Source organism: Rhamphochromis sp. 'chilingali', assembly GCF_963969265.1.
Source record: "Rhamphochromis sp. 'chilingali' genome assembly, chromosome: 15".
Taxonomy (NCBI): Eukaryota; Metazoa; Chordata; class Actinopteri; order Cichliformes; family Cichlidae; genus Rhamphochromis; species Rhamphochromis sp. 'chilingali'.
In genome coordinates, this window is record NC_137942.1 from 21,610,232 (window position 1) to 21,630,275 (window position 20,044).

The following is a 20,044-nucleotide window of genomic DNA, read 5'->3' on the forward strand; positions in this document are numbered from 1 at the left end:
ACTCAATTGTTACACCTGGTAGAGCAGAACGCTGATCATTTTATTAAAGATGAAAGACTTTAGACAGTTTTTCAACTCTCAGTAATGCCATAGTGATCGTTTGATATATGGACCTGCAGCGGAGTTTAGACCCAGACACGGCTAGTGACGTCAGACTGAACAACCGGATAAGATGTTAGTATGTTGCTCAGAAAGGATATTCATTTTTTTCCAGCCATTTAAAGACACAGAGCTTTATTTTCCTCTATTTGCATAATTCAACCCTTGCTACAAATCTGAATCTAATTTGAAGTCAGAAATATGGTGACAGCTCATGACCATATGTGTAAGCTCACATGAAGTGAGCTCTGAAGTCATGCTTGCAGATGTCTACCTGTCTGCAGTGGATTCAAAAGAGCTGAATTCATCTTAAATCTATGTAAATCCACTACAAACACACCAATGTGGACACTTAACAGTTAAATACAAAATCTTTGGCAAAGGCGTAAACATGCTGCACATTCATTAAAAATGCATTGTCCATTAACTATAACATTACAGACAGAAGATGCTTCTTTATTTATTTTATTTTTTACCATCAAACGACATATGATATTTGTGATTTTTAGCATCTTGGACATCCTGCACATTTCCACTCTCATTTGGAAAAACCTGTGCACTATCTGGTGCATTCCTGCAGCAATTCTTCAGAACATCTTTATCTGTCTTCAGAGGTAGCAAGTCTGTTGGCACAGTCACTTCCAGGACAAAAATATTAAGAATCTAAAAAAATACTTTTGATGTGAAAAAAAGAAAACTGCTCTTTAGCCTTTCAGTGTAACAATACCAAATGACCTAAATAAAATTATAATTGTTTTCACTTTTTTAACATGCACCCCCTTTTTGAATGTACAGATATACAGAGGAGAAAAAATATATTACAAATTCAGGACAAATGCTCCAGATTGCTGTAAAAAAAAAAAAGTCACAAAATGCTGAGCGTTTTCTTTATTAACTGTAAAGTAATGTTAGATAACAGCCGGAACTTTAATATGGTATATAATATAGTCCTATGTAAATGCAGTTAGGTGTGTACCAGTTTTAAACACTATTAACGTACATTTTCATCAATCCCCATTAATCAAACAGCAAAAATTTTAAAAAATAGAAAATACGATATTAAAGCCGTACGTTAATCCACAAAAACATATGGGAGTCATCCAGTAATGCCAATAATATATTGTTTTTCTTTTTGCTTTTATCTGCTGTATATGTGCAGCATGTTTAAATACAGTAAGTCAAAGAGCTGATTGATGTAAGAGTTTTTGTTTTTTTTGACTGACGCCTGAGGTTGGAGAATGAAAACACACTATTTCAGTTTCCTCATCCAAGTTATTAAAAATGTATGCAAACTCTGGTCTAGTCTTTTTATTGCACCTGAAGTCATGACCTCCCGGGGAAGAAAGCTCGCTGTAAACTGGCAGGCAGCTGGATTTAAATATGAAAAATAAATCTCCACGAGTTTAAATGCAGACATGAAAAATTAGTCATACAACACGAGGAGTCAAGAAAGAGGTAACAACATGTGTTGGTATATAAACATTGGCCCAGTGGTGATTTCGCCTGACGCAGTAACATTAAAAAGACGTGATGACCAGTGACCACGTTAACTGGTGGTTTTACTCTCATGTGCTGGAGTGGCCACGCTGCCTCTTTTACTGTGTGCTGGAGTCTTGTTCACTTTGCCATTCATCCCCTTAAGGTTGTACAGCCGGCTGAAACTCAAGTTAAATGGAGTTCTCCCATCCTGCACTTCCGGTCCAGATGCCGTCTGGTTGTGAGACTGAGTACTGAGCTGGATCTGTGGGTTCATATGGAGTAAGGAGGAGTTTGGATAAGGAGTTTGGTTCTGTGCTGCTGAATCCTGGCTCTGCTGGCTTTGGGAGACCCGTTTCCGTCCGGCTATAGATCCCACAGTACCCGTCACCAGTGGTTGAGGTGGTCTGGTTGACGTTTTGTGAAGAGATGACATATTATCAAAGAAATTCGGATTACGTTGGACCCTCTGTTTTTGAGGTTTGGGTGAAGAGTGTGAAAGCTGCAGAAAAAAGAAAGACAGAGGAGATGTCTGACTCAGGGTGTGTGTAACACTTCTGCAGCCAACAGTTTCTCATATTTAATCTATTATATGTGGGGCAACTTATCTATAATGCAGTGTAGGATTCTTACACTCACACACGCATTAGCAAGTGACATATAAGCTTTGTTGCAAATGGAAAAGAGAGGGTGCAAAGTGTCTGTGTTATTTTCACGTTCATTAATATTACATGACTGAAATAAGCTAAAACATGCAAACAACACTTCACTGACTCAGACTGAGTACTCTGAGATGAAAGGCAGTGGATTCGGGGCAAGAGTGAGTGAGTTAAACACCAATAAATGTGAAACCTATTCATCTTTTAGACTCCTTTAAATACTCTATCAGTGCAAACACGCACAGCACGTCATTATAAATATGCCACCTTTATTTGCACGAGGCATCCTTCTTCAATAATGAACAAAGCATGGTTGTGCTGCTGTGTTTCAACTTAGTGATGCTCTGCTGGTGAAAGGTTCATGGATCAACACACAAACACAGAAACAAATGCTGTAAATTATATTACATAGGATTTCAATTATATACAGTACTGTGCAAAACTCTTGATCCAACCCTGAATTTGTTATATATTTTGTACTCTTTTTTTTTTTAAGTGATCTTGAGCAATAGTTCTTGAGGCTTTAAGAGTCTTTCTTTGAACAACGGCTACTTTTCACATGTTTAACAATAATGGAATTCCTAAAGAGCTATAAGCCAAAAAAGAATATGATGTGCAGTGTGAGGAACAGTATCTGAAAGTCATGTCCTTCAGAAACAGGGGGGGGGGGGGGGGGATCCAGCATAAACCTGAGAGAAGCTGGGCCTTCAATGATCTACTGTTCACTGAAGCCTCATCAGAAATGGCCTCAATGGAAAGGTGTCTGTCAAGAAGCCATTCCAGAAGGGAAGCAGAGAGAATGGGCTGAGATATACAAATCACATAATAACTGGACTGAAAATCAGGGTCAGCAGGTCTTATAGAGTGATGAATCCAAATTTGAAAATTTAGTTTAAATCATCATGAGCCAGCTGAGGTGCAAGGTAAAACAGTAAGTCTACACGGTGGAGGCGCTGTCACGGTTTGGATCTGAATTTTAGATGGTGGGGATCTTACTGGAACTGATGGAATTTATGAATGCAGAAAAAAATCCACCATGCATTACCTTCTGGAAAGCATTTTATTAGCATGACAATATGACAACGATCCAAAACACACTACCAAGGCAGTAAAAGAATACCTGATTAAAGCCCAGAGCTCACACCTTCAAGTTATTGAAGCAGTATGGGATCATCTTGACAGAACAAAAGAAAAGGCAGCCAACATCCAAAGAAGCCTGGAGAACTATTCCTGAAGACTACTTCAAGAAATTGCAGAAAGGCTGCCTATCAGACTTCAGACTGTGTTGAAAAAAACATGCAGTCATATAAATGTTCAAAATTAGAATTGTGCAAACTCTGTTTTTGCTTTATATACTTTTCCTGCCCAAGCATAAAGAAATGAGGGGCGGCTCAAGACTTTAGCACAATACTGTATGTTATTAAAGCCTTTCACATTCAATTTTTCTAAACTTTGATGAAACTTAATATAAAAAACTGTCAGTGAAGAACAAAAAGGCACTTTGATAAATGCACTATTTCAAGTTTCTTTATATAGCACATTTCATATGACAGGCATAGACTTAACAAGCTTCAAAGCAGAAGGAAAAAGGACATCACACATGGCAAAAACTTCTAAAATAAGAGATTAAATGGTCTGTATTTGTATAGCGCTTTACTCAGTCCCTAAGGACCCCAAAGCGCTTTACACATTCAGTCATCCACCCATTCACACACAGGTGCACACAGCACTGACAGCGCCACCAGGCCCTCCACCACCAGTAGGCAACGGGTGAAGTGTCTTGCCCACGGACACAACGACTGAGACTATCAGAGCCGGGGCTCGAACCGGCAACCTTCCGATTACAAGACGAACTGCCAACTCTTAAGCCACAATCGCCTTTTACACTTTAAAAAGGGATTTTGATCAGCAGGATAAAAAATATAGGAATAAAAATAACACTGATCCTGAAAAATTTCCCCATTGATCACACACGTGCAAAAAGAGATACGCTTTGAGTCTCTTTTTAAAAGAACACACTGGTGTAGCAGTAGTAGTTGTAGTAGTAAGTGGTAGAGTGGGACCATAAAACTAGATGATTTAGAAATCATTCAGTATTTGCTTTGTGATTCAAGCGATGCCAGGAGGTCTAGATTCAGTAAGCACACCGACAGAGTGAAAAGAGGCTGTCATTCATCGATTTTACAAGCAGTGAGAAATTATTTTACTGGGAGGCGAAGAGACCCTGAATCCTCCCTTAGTTACACTGTAATAGGCCTAGACTGCTGAGGGCTTCCTATGATGCACTGATTCTTCTTCCCTTATTTCTTTTCATTCTATGTGTTTAAACACATCTCTGCATTTAATCATTAGTTATTAATCTCTTACTATGGCTCTCTTCCACAGCATGTGTTTTATCTTGTCTACCACACCTCACCCCCAACCGGTCACACCAGATGGCTGCCCCTGCCTGAGCCTGGCTATGCTTGAGTTTTCTTCCTGTTGAATGGGAGTTTTTCTTCCCTGCTGTCGCCAAGTCAATGTTTGACTGTTGGGGTTATTCCTTTGATTTGGTGAAATATAATTATGCATATATTTACTTAATACCTGCATTGTTACAGTAGGAAAAGGTGCATAATTTTCTATTGAAAATAAAAGCATCAGAAAAGGCTGAGACTGTGACAGGAAGCACCTACAACTGTAGATATGTTGTTTTTAAAGATGATAAAAGGCCGGCTTAGAGATAGTGAGCATGTGCTTCTACAAGCTAAGATCACACCCACATTTTTGGCATGCTTCGGGTTTTTTCCGTCACGCAAGTTAACACAGAGTAAAGCCTTGGGATCTACTAAAACATTTATTTTGCCCTCATTTAGTTGTAAAATACATTTGGGCATCTAATTATGAACCCTGGCAATGCAATGGGTGCGTTTCTTCAAGAGACTAAGGATGTTGGCGGATACAGATATGTTTACCAAGGCTCCGATGGAAGATTGACACCACTTTCATGTTTGCATACTAAACAGTTTCAGCTGCTTAGCTCAGCTTAGCACAGAGACTGGAAACGATGGACATACAGCAGCAACTAAGTGTCTCAAGGTCACCAATTGAAAAACTGTGTTTTTTTTAATTAAGTTGTCAAAGAAGGAAAAATGTGTTACCTTAATTTCAATTAATTAGTGTGATGTTTTTGTTTTTTAACAAAATCCAGTTGTATATATACCCATTTGGATATGATTGGCAAACTAAAGAAACGTTTTGTTGGTTTTAAATGTTATTCTGATCAGTGCTCATACCTTCTGTCCCTCTGTCTGCCTCTTTGACTGGGGGCTCGCTCTCCTCTCTGTACCCCTGGGTCTTATTTCCACCTGGTTTGAAGCGTTCTCCCTCCCCTCTCTGTCTGGTCTCCCTCCCTCTGTTGATTTAATGTCACCAGCGGACGATCGCTTTGGCTTTGATCTCTCTTTACTTGACCCTCCTGCAGTCATTCCTCCATCCACCAGTCTGTCTGCAGCTGACTGGCTCCTTGCCACCTTTCTCGTAGGCGTTTGGACCTCTTTGCCTTTTCCTCCTGTTTCAGTTGAATCTTTGCCTCGTTTAATTTGCACCATTATTCTATTAGTATCCTCACTGCCTCTCATCTCTGTCCCCTGGGATTCTTGCTCTTCCCTCGTCTCGGCCACACTCAGTTTCCTCCCATGTTCGTCCTCTTCACTCGCTTCTTCTTCACTTGCCTTGTTCTCTACCTCCCTAGTTTCCACTTTTTTTCCAAGTAAAGAAGAACTGGGGACTTTAGCGGCCCCAGTCAAAGTCTGTGTTTCACTGTGTGCCGTACCTAATGTAGCATCACTTGAGCTGTAATTTATGTGTGCAGGACCGGTGCCAGTGGCGGGAGAATTTAGACTATTTGTGTGTGCGAAATTAATGTGATCCGCTATCATCCCCTGGTCACGAGAAGCCATGTGGTCAAAAACAGGCTCATTAAAAAGCGAGTCGCTACATTCATAATACTCTTCAGAGGTGGTGGAGAGAGTGGAGTCCTCTCGTGAGGAGATATAACCATCAAAAATGTCTGGCGATAGAGAATCCAAGGCTGGCGTGCGTGGAGAAAATCCATCAGGAGTGGGAGTGTGTGCTTTAAGCGACTGTGATCGGTGCACAGGTGTTTGCGAACGGAAGTCCGGCAGGTGTGTTTCGGTGAGGTGTAAACGCAGGGCTTTTTCGGGCGTGTGTGTGCCAACACGTCCTGTAGAAGTTTGTTCTTGAAAGGTGCTGTGCGTGTTGTGATTTGCAGTATTTCGCATATTAACCTCATTGTCTACATGTGTGAGTCTTACTTGTTCACCTTGCTGGCTGTGGGTGTCTGTAGCAGATGTGTGTGCGCCATCGCCGTTATGAGGTCGCAGACATGAGGTCGAGAACACTGGCGCTGTCGAAGAATTCAGAGCCTCCATCTGATCCATGTCCTGTGGTTTAGAAAATGATATCCTTTGGGGTTCATGTACTCTTGCGAGAAATGTTCTGCACTGTGTCACATTTTCACCTTTTCTGTCTGACACGTCACCAGATTCAGAGCCTGTCAGAGTCCTTTCAGGGCTCGCTGTATCTGCCTGCGCTGTTGCTACACAGCGTGCGTCCATCTTCCCAATAATCCTGCAATCTTCGGATGTTTCGAGGTCAACATCTTTTGGAATGATTTCTTGAATTTTCAATGCGGCTGCCTTTGGTGCATCATTAATCAAAGCGTCTGACTTGTGCAGCTCGCTTCCAGCGACCGTCTGGGATGCTGCTCCGTCATCGTCTTGCTCATCTGCTTCCACACTTGTCTCTTTAGATTCTTGCTTTGAAGTTTCTTCAGGATTCCCTGTGTTCTCTGTGTCTTTTTGTGCCCCTGCCTTACTGGTACTGTCGTCCTGCAGCTCAGGGACAGTTTGACACTCTTTTACCAGAGATGTCTGCTCAACAGCTGCCACATCAAACGCACTGTGGGCCACGAGGGGCCCTGTGCTGGCCTCGGGCCTCCTAACAAGACGGATCTCCGGCAGTTTCTGCCCATTGCTGGTGCTGCTGTCACTCATAACTATCTGTATGGTACGAGGTTTAGGGATAGGGGGAGCTGGGGTCAAAGAAGAGGATGCAGGGAGGGGTGGATTTGGTGTTGTAACGGAAGAAGTAAGAGGAAGGGCAGAGGAGCTGGTGGAGGGAACAGAAGCGCTAGAAGATGTGCTTGAGTGCACTGTAGTAATAGGAATGTGGTTATTTTTAGACTGTGTGGCAGAAACCAGGGAGGTGGAAATGTTGCTGTGGACAGTTGGAGTCTGGATGCTAGAAGCCACTTCAGTAGAGATTTGCGGTTGCTTGTGAACAGCTCGTGTTTGTGAATCCGCCTGTGGTGGTGGGGTCTTTTCTTTCGTACCTTGTTCTGTGTTTAATTCTGGGGAGTCGGGAATCTGAGGGGTGTGTGCACCGTTTGGTGTTGGGGTGTGTGTCCTGTGCACAGCAGAACTTTGTGTGCTCAATCTACTTGTAGGTTCTGCTTTCTTTTCTGTGTTTAATTCTGGGAGCGAGCCTGACTCAGCGTGACTGTTTGATGAGACGGGTTGTTCTGCGTGGGAAATCTTCCCCTCGTCAGAAGCGGGTGCTTCGCTGCTGGATTGGGGAAGTGCTTGTGCACCGAGGGGAGTATCAAGGCCTGCCTCTTGGTTAGTGGTTGTGCTTAAATCAAATTTATTCTTGGGGCTGACAGAATTAGCGGCGTCTGACTGCAGGTCAGACTTTTCCTCAGATGCAGGTGATTTCTGTTCAGATGCCTCTTTGTTATGTGTGACATCACTGAGTTGTGCTTGCTGTGCTTTTTCTACAGCATCATCAACCATGGATTTAGCCTGTGCTGGTTGGAGTGCATTCACCTCCTCTTGTTTAGGAGTCGCCTGTGTGGGCTTGGCGACTTCTTCCTTGGATTCCTTTGTGCTGCTGAACGGACTGCTAAACCTGATCGCCTGGCTGGTTTCAAACATCTCTGAACGCTGCAAGTGGACTTGAGTTGGTTTTTTGGCATCCCGAACATTAATGAACCCTATGACATCACTGGGGGGGTCAGGTTCTGGCCATGTGGGCAGGTATGCGATTAAGCATGCTTTTTCTAGATTTATTAATCCAGGATGGAGAGGAGGAGATTCTTTTGTCGATTCTTCACTAGCCTTGCCTCGCCTCTTCTTCTTGGAGTTCTCTGGATTTTGGGGTTCTTTGGGGCTTTCTTGGTTAACAGAGGTGGTGGGGCCGGGGTTGGTCAAAGCAACCAGGGCATATTTTGGGCTGTACAACTTCCTCGCAATCTCAGCAGAAGGGGGTATGACAGGGGCGGGCTGTGGGAGGGGTTCCGGCTCAGGTTCAGGCTCTGTGATGGTCTGCCGGAGGTCAACAGAACTGGAGGACAGATAGAGGAAGCGAAACAGTCGGTCGAAGCCATCCACAGCCTGGCCTGTAACCACGGTGATGAGATTCCTATCCAGACGTGAGGCCATCCAAGTGAAGCTGCACAAAAAACAAATATGAACAAATAAAAAATGCAAATTCAGACTTATTTAAACTGCACCACGATACCACAAAACAAACTACACTACACTGCAAGCATAATGAAGTAATCAGCAATGACTGCAAACGTAAAAGTATAATAATCCAGTCACTTAGGAACTGCACGGTTACTCTAGTAGATTGGATACATTTACAACCTGTTTGTCTGCTATGTCGACAAGCCATTGTTTATTTATCTCTTGTGCCAAGTTGGCAGTTTCAAAAGCAGGTGGAGCACAAGGGGATAATCTTTTTCTGACACATTCTCCCTCCTTCTCACACACGTGATGTGCACTGACCTGTACGACCCAGACACAGCTTTGTCTCCATCAACGAACATGAATCTGTGACCCATTCGCCCTCTGACCTTGGTGCAGGACCTCGTGTAGAACTCCGCTCCTTCTGAGCAGCGGACACGAAGGTGCTGAAACACAAACAAACACGCAATTTTTGTACATATTAAAGACCCAAAACTGCCTTCATAACCTGTGACCTGCATTATAGAATAAAAGCCTGCCAAACAATGTGAGTAGAGACCGTGAGTCACACTACGTCAGCCAAAGAACAATAACATCCACAAATAATAGTAATATCAAACATTTACAACTCAAATGTAGCCAATGTAGAATTTTCTTTTTTTGCTAACAAACAACTGTTTGCAGCCAAGTGGCAGAGGGCTTTCGCTTTGGTGGCCTCAGAATCTCATCTCTGATTTTTGCAGATGATGTGGTTCTGTTGGCTTCATCGGGTGAGGGCCTCCAGCTCGCACTGGAACGGTTCGCAGCCGAGTGTGAAGCAGCGGGAATGAGGATCAGCACCTCCAAATCTGAGGCCATGGTTCTCAGCCGGAAAAGGGTGGAGTGCCCACTCCGGGTCGGGGATGAGTTCCTGCCCCAAGTGGAGGAGTTCAAGTATCTCGGGGTCTTGTTCGCGAGTGATGGGAGAAGGGAGCCGGAGATCGACAGACGGATTGGGGCTGCAGCTGCAGTGATGCGGACGCTGCACCGGTCCGTCGTGGTGAAGAGGGAGCTGAGTGTAAAAGCGAAGCTCTCAATTTACCGGTCGATCTACGTCCCTACCCTCACCTATGGCCACGAGCTGTGGGTAGTGACCGAAAGAACGAGATCGCGGATACAAGCGGCAGAAATGAGCTTCCTCCGAAGGATGGCTGGCCTCTCCCTTAGAGATAGGGTGAGAAGTTCGGCTATCCGGGAGGGGCTCAGAGTAGAGCAGCTGCTGCTCCACATCGAAAGGAGCCAGCTGAGGTGGTTCGGGCATCTGACAAGGATGCCCCCTGGGCGCCTCCTGGGTGAGGTGTTCCAGGCATGTCCCACCGGGAGGAGGCCCCGGGGCAGACCCAGGACACGCTGGAGAGATTATATCTCTCGGCTGGCCTGGGAACGCCTTGGTATTCCCCCGGATAAGCTGGAGGAGGTGGCTGGGGAGAGGGAGGTCTGGGCCTCTTTGCTTAGGCTGCTGCCCCCGCGACCCGGCCCCGGACAAAGCGGATGAAGATGGATGGATGGATAGATGGATGGAACAACTGTTTGCCTTAATAATAATCCCTAAAACATAGATACAGAAGTCATTAGCAGTCATTTTCCACTTACTGCCTTAATCTAAGGCAATTGCTCCATGTGTTCAAACATCTAAGCAATCACACAAACTACAGCCAGTGTAAACACTCTGCTTAAAACTTACACAACCCACATTATGATGTCTGGCTTGTCTTTACTTGATTTGAAAACCTATATTCCCCACCTTTGTTGGAAACTGTCTGTTTTTCATGCCTCTTAAAAGCACAGCATATGTGTTATAAAATAAGCCTTCTGAGTCAATTTTCCTGCACCTGCTTTTGCCACACTACAAATAAAAGGTGACAGCAAACGCGCTCTAGTGTGAATCCTCAAAGCGGCCCGCATGCGCAAAAGAAGACGTCACACACACTGCACTCTGTTTAGATCCAGACCAAGCAGTATGGTTTGACTGATGGCTGTTAATATAAAGACTTGTTTCGGACTTTACGTTTCCCAATTTTTGCTTCAAGTTATTTTGTAAAATGTAATAATTATCCTTATTGCTGTTTTAGAGAGGAGCGGTGCTTCAAAGGATTATACAGTACAAATAAAATGTTCACGTTTCTCCAACGTTGTCTTCTCAACAGTTTCACTGACATCTACACTGGATAACCAGGAAGCGTTCGCGATGTCTTCTCGGGCGCTTCTCCGGAGCTGATAATTGGCGTCTGTCTTGTGTCCGTGACGTAAAAGATGGATTTAATGCGACATGACCGTTCAAACAGCAGTTGCTTTCTAAAAAATCGGATATGTATCGGATTCAGTACCACATACGAAAGTGACCCAGATCGGATTTAAAAATATCGGATTTGTGCCGTTCATACTGTCATACCATGATCGGATATGGGTCGCATAGCAAAAAAGTCGGATTTGATGCGCTTTCGCCTGCAGTGTGAACGTAGCCTTAGTGTTAAAAAAGTCTGTACTGTTTTTAGGTTAAAACACAATGATCCATGCGTTTATTTTCCCAGATGTTACAATAAAGTTTAACGTTCAGGTATCCATGACAAGAGGATTTATAAGGTTAGCTGTGTTATAAGCTAGCACAACATTAGCTAGCTAGTTTCTAAAGATGTTCGACCATGTTTTGACAGAGACAGAAAACTAAATAGTAGCAACATTTGGAGGGTTAGTGAAGTTGTGCTAGTTGGCACACAATTATGTCCTACCTCTGTGGCTAGCTACAATGAAGAGGATTAGGCCCACCGGGGGGGGGGGGGGGGGTGGCCACATCTTTTTCTTTTCTTTTTTTTTTGCAGAATTCTGAGATTAAAGTCAGAATTCTGGAAAAGAAAAAAGACATGTCCACTTTTTTTCTTTGTTTCTCCTGTGGCCCTAATCCTCTTCCATACTGCAGAGTTATGGTTAGGATAATATAAAACATTAGCACAGGGAAGATGGAGGATGAGTTAAACTGTTTTCAGTAAAAGTTCACGGTTCCAGTTAGTAGAGACAAACGTCATAATATGGCAAATAGAAGATGACGAAAATGTCTGAAATTATTCATCCACAACAAAAGATTAGCCGTTAATATCCCAAACACATTGAATAGCAATCAACTTTTTCTCAGCAGCTAGTGGTGGCTGAAAATAAAAAAAAATAATTCCAAAATAAAAGTTGAACTGATGCCTTGGTTTAAGGTGCTTCTTAAACAATATCTGGATGTCCTTGTTAGACTTTCTATCAACAGTAATTTTGTGTTCAAGGATAGTTTTCTAAAACCTCTGCATCAATTAAAATTAAATGAACGAAATTTAAAAATGAAATGAATGAGAACTATATATATTTACACAGACTGCTGTGGTGACTGAAACCTGTGACCTCATCACTTATCCTACTGAGCTTAATGGCACATTTGAATAATATCATTCCTGACTGTATGATGCTAACATTGTGGAAAGAGCCTGATGTTAGGTTCAACATGCAACAAATGAAATACAACAGAGGTATACAAAACTGTGACTACCTTAAAAGTGTCTATTTCTTAAAATCAGGTTGCAGTAATACTAGTTTGTGTACATGGAGAAGACCAAGTTGCATTAAAGTCTCATCACAATCATGTACTAAAAAACAAAACAGAGACAAATGCCTTTTATTTCTTCTTTGCAGTAATCTGATCTACATTTCTTACTTTGTAAGAGACGGGCTGACGCAACAACTATTCTACGTGACACAACATCAACATCCATATATGTACGGTTCAGTTTCTGGCATCAATCATTGACAAGTTTTGACCAAGGAGATGACGCCGCAGTTTTAATCATGTTTGCTGGGTGTTGCTGCACGGTTTGGATTACTCACTAAAACAAACGTCTGATCCTGAGCTTACTTTCACTTTGAAATTTTGTTCAGACTGAAAGTGATTCCTTTCTGAAACGTTCAAATATTTGGAGTCTGGGACACCGTGAAGCCTGGGAGTTTTTAGAAACAGCTTAAAAACATGCTGTACATGAACAGTGCTAACAGAAAAACTGGAGCGCTTGAAAGTAACCACAGTAACTGAATCCTCACATCATCATCTAACCCAATGCACTTTCAGAAAGCAAAAGACAAATAGATACCAACTAAGCCTATGCAATCTCTGTGCATATGCATGTGCAAACATGACCTCTGTGAAAAGCCTGTTTTCAACTATACACCAAACATATAAAATAATGTATGTTGCAATGCTAACATTTAACCAGTGTAAGGTTCATAATAACTGAATGGTACAATATCATTGTTGCAATCATAAACTGATATTAGAAAGTCTGACTCAGTCAAACTTTTCAGAGTTAAATGTTGCAAATATTTTTTATCCTAATACTTGCATGGTGATATTGTATCAATACAGGAACACTAAATATTGATATTTTATTAAAGAAATGAAAATATGGTGGGAACGCTGTGAACAAAAGGCACATGCAACACTACCACCCTAAAAGTACCCCAAAAGGTGCTTTTAGGGTGTTTTTCTTCATTGTCTGTAGTGTTTAAGAGCTAAAAGTCTGTATAAAACTAGTTTAAAAAACATGGTTTCCTTCCATCACTTTTCTACATCACTAGCTGCTTGTCAACTCTGTTGTCATTGACCATTTATAGGTCCAATTGCTTCTTCAGTTCTCAAATATTAAGATACCGCTGAGTGTTAAAAACAATTTATTTCGTTTCAGCTCCAACAAAAAGATCCCAGTTGTTACAATAAAAAAAATAAAGGTTTAGGTATCCATGAACAGGTTTACAAAGTTAGGCAGTGCTATAAGCTCGCAGGACGCAAGCAAACTCTCATTAAATCGACTGAACTGAAAGACCATCTGACAGACTTAACCTCCTAATTTGCAACAAGCTAATACCTAAGTTACATGATTAAACATAGGACATCAATCTCCTTGCATCTACAAAATAATAAGAAAAAAAAAGCGTGGCTTCCTGGTGACAATATTGAATTTTTTCACATTCTGCGACCGAGTGCAACTTGTGGTGACTCAGTGGTTGCCCAGAGATTGAGGGTGTTGCACTCATGACCATGTGGACTGACTGAGGTCACTCTCAGAGAGATTGTTGGAGGTTTGCAAAGAATTGCTGTCTAATTTATAAATGCAGACAGATTGCCAGCATGTTGCCATCAGTCTGATTGAGTTTTTGTCAATGAGTGCAACTTGAGGGACTCGACTCAACAGGCTGCCAGCTGGTTGGATTCTGGTTATATTCATGTAGAAGAAGAAATGTTCATGTAATAGTTAAATGTGAATTTCAATCTATGTAGACAGCAACACATATATATTCATGGATGATTTATCACAGTTAATTGTTGTATTATCCAAAAAAGAATGCATGGAAGTGTTAGACTGACAATCTCATTTTACAAACATAATACAGTAACGTTGGAGAGAGAAAAAAAAAAATCACACCATTACACATATTGACCTTAAGTTGTGTGGTTCTTGTTGTCGTTACTCAGCAGTACATAAATAAGCTCCATAAGCCCAGCAAGGTGTGTAACAGACCCTCAAGTCACCTTGACACACTAGTCCTTTGGTTTGTTGTAAGTGTAGACTTACACTGTCTGATCTGGGGATTTTCAGCCTGCCCTTCCGGATGCCTTGACACAACTTTGAGTGCTAAGTCTGTCTGAAAGCCACATGATGCAGCCAAAACATCATGCAGTCAGTCTTCTTGTTTCAGCTCCTCCTCGTTTCTTTTTTTCTGGCATGCTTTGTCTCACAGTAGAAACACTTGTTTTCCTCCTTCGTTTAGGCACACCCTAAACTTTCTCCTTCCCCCAGTGCATTCCTTTGGTTAACCGATTCGATAAATTGCATTGCATGCTCCAAGTTCATGACGACGAGCATTTGAGCAGTTGTTCAATGCATTTTATGCGGAAATAAAACCACCTCCGAGTGCACTGTGGTTTCAACAGTCTCTACAGTCAATGTGCACACTTTGCTAAACTACTTAAATTAAGCTCTGTCAGCTTGAAGTGTGGCAGTTGGATATTTTCCTAGAAAACCTTCCTGAATAACTGATGGGTAAGAAGAATTTAGTACCTTATTGCCCACTCAGGTGCCAGATTCCACTTACTCTCACTCACTTGGCAACTCATTTCACCACTCATCTGCTCCTCCTCCCATCCCTCCCCTCCAGCCGCTCTATCTCGTCACTTACGGCTTGTGGTAAATTCCCAAACTATCACCTGTTTCCTGCAAGTCATCCTCTGATTGTCTTTCTTGACAGACTTGTCGCTTTTAGAGATGTTTGTGTTAGCTGCTCATCGTCGTCACGTACTCCTGTCTCTTCAGATTTTCCACATAGATGAGCATCTATTGGTGCACTGTTAATGTTAATGTCATAAATGGCTATGTAGTTTTACTTGGTGAAATAGGCCCCACGCCAAAGGTTGCCTGCCAGTATAACAAAGCAGCAGTATATGACACATCAGGGAGCAAGCCCCTCCAGTGCACTTCATAGGAGAACCTAACAGACTCGCAGTGTATGACTAAGAGAAAGGAAGCACGCTGGCTGTCAAACAAACAAGATTGTGTCCTACTACACTGGATCCATCTCTTAACAGCGTTGTTTTACTTGCTACAGAGCCACCGTGGATTAAACAGAATAGCAGCTTTGCATGTCATTTTAAAACTCTCTGTCAGGTGTACGTTGTACGCTCCTGTTGGCTAAAACCAGAGAGTGACCTACCTGAAGGAGATACACTTGTCTCTCCATAAATATTAGAAGAAACTGTGGCACAGAATGTCTTTTCTTCATACAGAGCCACTGTGCTATCAAATATTTAATTTAGCAGAGCAACTTCAGCCTGTGTGTCTACTGTGAAGCAAGTAGGAGTAAAACTGTTAAAGACAGATTCTCAGTGCTTATGAATCTAAAGCAAGAAAAAGGTCTGGGACGTCTTAGTAGGAAATAATAACATGGCATTTAATTCAAAAGGCAAATGCAGTGAGTATGAATCGCATATGAAAAACTCATTAAACTGAGCAACCGCTTTCACTTATCATGTCATGTGCCACACAAACATGTGCTTTTGTTGACAAAGCAAACACTGCTGCTATTGAATTTCTTGCTGTTTTGTTGGCAAATTGGATCCAGATGGTACTGAAAGACTGTCAAGCCTGTTTAACTTTAGTTACTCTGAGGCATAAAGTGACAAGTGTGAGTGTTTGTGCATCTTTTCTTATCAGCATGATCTGCACGCATGCATGCTACTTTAGATATTTTGAAATATTTCTGCAGTATTACAGGGACCACTAAGCACACAGGTCGAGCCAATAAGGTACGGCTAATGCTGCAGACGGTAGGCGTGATCATGGCTAAAAAAAATTATTCTTCAATTCTGACCAAAATGTAAGTGAAATACATGAAATCAAACATTTATTTAATCAAATAAAGAGCTGTTGAGGACAATGTGCTTGGTGTAAACTGTATAACAATCAGGTGAATTTCATTTTGCCAATTTCATGGAAAATTTCCATTAAATTTTCTTCTGTACTCATGGAAAATTTCAATCCTTTACAGTTGAACCAAACACTCCAACTGGAAACACCTTGCGTTGGATGATTTCAGCTCCTTCTTCCACCTGTCAAGCAAAACTGTGTCCAAGTGAAACAAGCAGACCTTGTGAGAGGCCCCATCTAATGCTGACTAAGCCATTAAAAAACACTACACAGTGAAGTAATATGAGAGAACATTAATCCTGCACAACGACACTTTAACCAGTAATCTATCCTAAACTGTTCTTGAGAAATGATCACACCTAACAGAAAGCAATTGTTTCTTTTGGTTGACTTGAGTTAAAATGATTGTGTTTGCTTTGGCAGCTTTCTACAAAAGATTTATGCCCCAAGAAAACAGTTCAGTGAAAACGCATTTTTATATTCCATGCAACTCCCTTTTAACATGTCCCGGCACGAGAAAGATCTGTTTCATATCTGTGTTTTGATCGTAGCTAGCTACTTACAATATGTAACAATAAAGGTAGGCAGAATGGGATTTATCTGCGTTGCAGTACCAGCTGGGTGGATCTACTGGTGGTTGTGTGGACTCTAGCGTGTGTGCGTGTGAGGGAGACAGCGAGAGACAAAAGAGAGAGGGGAAGCCGGCATGTGCTTCTGTTTATCCGTGCATAACAGAAGTCTCTTGACTTCAGTTGCTTATTTTGCGAGATAATCTGTCCTTGTGTTCTACATCAACAGCCTTACAAAGTTATTTCAGGCTCAAAAACACAGCAAGACTTTCCATTTTGTCCCAAAGGTTTCAATGCACGCGTTTGGGGCCAACAGGCAAAGACGCTCAACTTGTCAGTGAAACATTTACCCTGTAACATTTTGACCTCACATGTCACACAATGAAATTTCGCTTTCTATCTCATTATCATTTGAGTCGTAATCACCTTTTATTGCCTAGGTGGACCGCTTTGAATGGCGACGTCTGTCCAACAGCGTGCTGTGGGAAAACTGAACGGCTGACTTTTATGACTGTTTTCAGCTTTACTTAGAATTTGGACTCACTCTTTCATGATAAGATTCAAATTGCTATGCAAAATGACGAAGTGGGTGGTACCGTCTCACCTTGAGGTGTCCGGCGTGCATGTTGGCCCTCCGACACATGGCCAAGAAATGAGGTAGCGTTGCACGTTCCAGCAGGATGTAAACAGAAACTCTCCTTTTGAAACCAGCATCAAGCAAATCTCTGAAGATGTCGACATCAGTGAAGACGTCCATCACCACTGCGATTACCTGGAGACGCAGAAGCACAGGCACAGAACCTAGATCAGCCTCAGATACTCCTATGTAGTCCATGCATGAAAATGAAAACAAAATTCATTACAGAGCAGAAGGATAAAAGCCTCAGCCTTAAGGTTACTGCGCGGACACATTTTTATGCCAAAACAAATAACACTCAAGTTGTTTTTCAGGTTTAAGTAAAATAAGTGTTTCCTATGCAGAGGGAAAGTTCTCCCAGCTCTCACAGCTACTTATACAACCGATAACTCGTTTTCTGTCTGAAGCTCTTGAGGAAAATGATCCAGCGAGCTCGTTTCAGGCAAATAACACGTCACAGAGAAGTGATGCTAAGAAATAAGACATGTCATAAATTTCTGCCTCCAGATGACTCAGCCGCATAAACAGACACAAACACTGACTGATAGGCATGAGCGCTGCAAATTACCCATGCAAATACCCCACCTAGCACACATAGTCCACTGTTAGTGGCATAGCTGATAATGGCCATAAATCAAGCTGCACTTTACTCATTTGGTCAGCAGTCTGTAGTCTGACTATACTGACTTCTTTAGACTTTATGCCAGCACTGTGGGTAATTTCAGGACTATGCACAGCTGATTAAAGAAAAAAAAAGTTAGTTAGATGGCTAGAAATCAATATTTTCGGATTTTTATTCAGTCATTAAATGAACTCAGGTGAGTAAACATTAGCATGCTTTGAAGATGAACCAACACACAAGTCATCCAGGAAGCTCAAAACACACATAAATATTGATGAGAAAACAAAGTTTTCATCCGCACTTAAACATGGTTATTTTTATATATTATTTAATGCACAATGTGATGATGAATAGTGCCATTTAATATTATCATAACTGCATTGGCCCACCTACCTTTTGCGCCTGTGCGATCATTTTTCTGACAACCTCTTTGATGTGAGCGTGACCATCCAGCGGCGGCTGCGTGTACACCGTAGTGCGCGTCACCCCCCGGTACGCATCGCTGTCGGGCCAGCCCAGGTCCATCTGCGGGATGGACGTGTCCGACAGCTCTGGCCAGTAGTGAAGCGACAGCGGGGTCTGCACGTCTTCGGCATCCCCCGAGAACAGCTCCAAGCCCGGGTCATAGGGTTCGACGGCGCCGGTGAGAGCTTCCAGCTCCGGGTCTGAGAGGAAACCCCGGAGGCCGCGAGCCTCCAGGTATTTAAAGAACGCCTCGCGACCATCCTGCAGGAGAGCCTCCAGCGCGAGCCGCTGGTCCTCACAGTAGAAGAACTCGGGCTTGGACTCGTGCGTCCGCGGGTTCACGTGGTTATCATCCAGGCACTGAAGCTGGGATAGAGCCATGTCGCGAGCCCGAAATAGTTAACTGAAAAAAAGCAATACAACTTTCATGAACCACCCAGTTCTACGAGGCAGTTCTCCAAAACGTCTCCAGACTTTGGCTGAAGACAGACGCACCTGTGTGCTTTAATTCCTCGCGTTTCTTTAAAAGAGCTGAGCAGCTTAGCTCGAGGTCTGGTAAATATCTTTCATCGTGTCGCCTGCTTCGGTCAGCGCTATAATTCCGCTGGTCAGCCATAATGCATTAACACTGAGCCATTGTTACTACCAAGCTGAAAGGCTACCCGGCAAGAGAGAAAGTAAATAATGAGCGACATGCTGCCTGCGGCACCGCCCGACAGGTGTGACCTTAACAGGCAAAACACACCTACCCACACGCTTTCAGAAAAAGGCAGACCTTTATCACGTGACCTCCAGGGCTTCCCAGTTTTATGAAGTGTTGCAGCGCTGGCAGCAGGAAGATGTCCATCCCTCGATTTGTCCATTAAATCATTTAGATGGCACCTCATGTGAAAACCATCAGCGGATCATACATAGCTGTTTTACCTGTTCTGTCATGTTTTTTTTTTCTTATTTAACTTCCTGCCAGGATGGAAAAGCCCCAGCTTGTGTTTTGTAAAGATCAAATTGAAGCACATAATTACTTTAAAGAAAGACTAAAATATGACGGTGAGATCAAAGCGGGATTAATAAGATGTAAAATATCACCGAGGGGCAATAGGTACATGCACCATTAAGTTTTTGTTTTTGGTTTGTTTGGGTTTTTTTCTCCTGGTGTCTGTGTTTTCAACCACAAACTTCAGCGTCTCCTGCCTTGTGCACTATGTTTCTGACCTCTGACCTGCACAGAACATGTTGAATAAGAGTTGCAAATAAATTCCCAAATAATTAAAACATTTAGATTTACGCAACCCTTTACAAAACGAAGAACAAGTCTTCACAACCACCGCCAATCAAATGTGTTGCCTCAAGACTTTTATGATCGTTATATCTCTTTTATCAAATAATAACTTCATTTGAACTGCATCTAATACCAGAAACATAGTACCTCGTTGTCAGTAGATTAAAGTGACAGGGCAGCCCAGTTACATCTATAAGCATGCATGTGATGTTATTACTGTG

At 42.4% G+C, this 20,044-nt stretch overlaps 1 protein-coding gene across 9 annotated transcripts; it reads right to left on the reverse strand.

The window, feature by feature from the left end:
- Window positions 1-219: 219 nt before the first annotated feature.
- Window positions 220-19,280, reverse strand: fam83ga (family with sequence similarity 83 member Ga). 9 transcript variants are annotated; one of them, XM_080904990.1, is made up of 6 exons: window positions 19,040-19,280; window positions 18,473-18,947; window positions 17,425-17,592; window positions 9,086-9,210; window positions 5,510-8,747; window positions 223-2,077 (listed from the first exon to the last, which is right to left on the reverse strand). In XM_080904990.1, exons 2-6 carry the CDS (start codon window positions 18,923-18,925, stop codon window positions 1,646-1,648), a joined length of 4,416 nt encoding a protein of 1,471 aa, XP_080761116.1. In that variant the 5' UTR covers window positions 18,926-18,947; window positions 19,040-19,280; the 3' UTR covers window positions 223-1,645. The 9 variants fall into 9 exon arrangements, 8 of the variants coding, with proteins under 8 accessions (XP_080761118.1, XP_080761116.1, XP_080761119.1 ...); XR_013974349.1 differs by having other exon boundaries at window positions 1,941-2,077; window positions 6,551-6,679; window positions 6,757-8,747; window positions 18,473-19,280; XM_080904996.1 differs by having other exon boundaries at window positions 1,944-2,077; window positions 6,559-6,679; window positions 6,757-8,747; window positions 18,473-19,280.
- Between the last annotated feature and the right edge of the window lie 764 nt (window positions 19,281-20,044).

What these genes read in the sequence shown, in the direction of transcription:
- fam83ga (XM_080904990.1), bottom strand. Translation starts at nt 18,925, where the DNA reads ATGGCTCTATCCCAGCTTCAGTGCCTGGATGATAACCACGTGAACCCG. An exon ending in GCTGTGTCTGGGTCGTACAG is followed by an intron (nt 8,748 to 9,085) that starts GTCAGTGCACAT and finishes TTTTTTGTGCAG; the next exon opens with CTTCACTTGGATGGCCTCAC. An exon ending in GGCAGACAGAGGGACAGAAG is followed by an intron (nt 2,078 to 5,509) that starts GTATGAGCACTG and finishes TTTTTTCTGCAG; the next exon opens with CTTTCACACTCTTCACCCAA.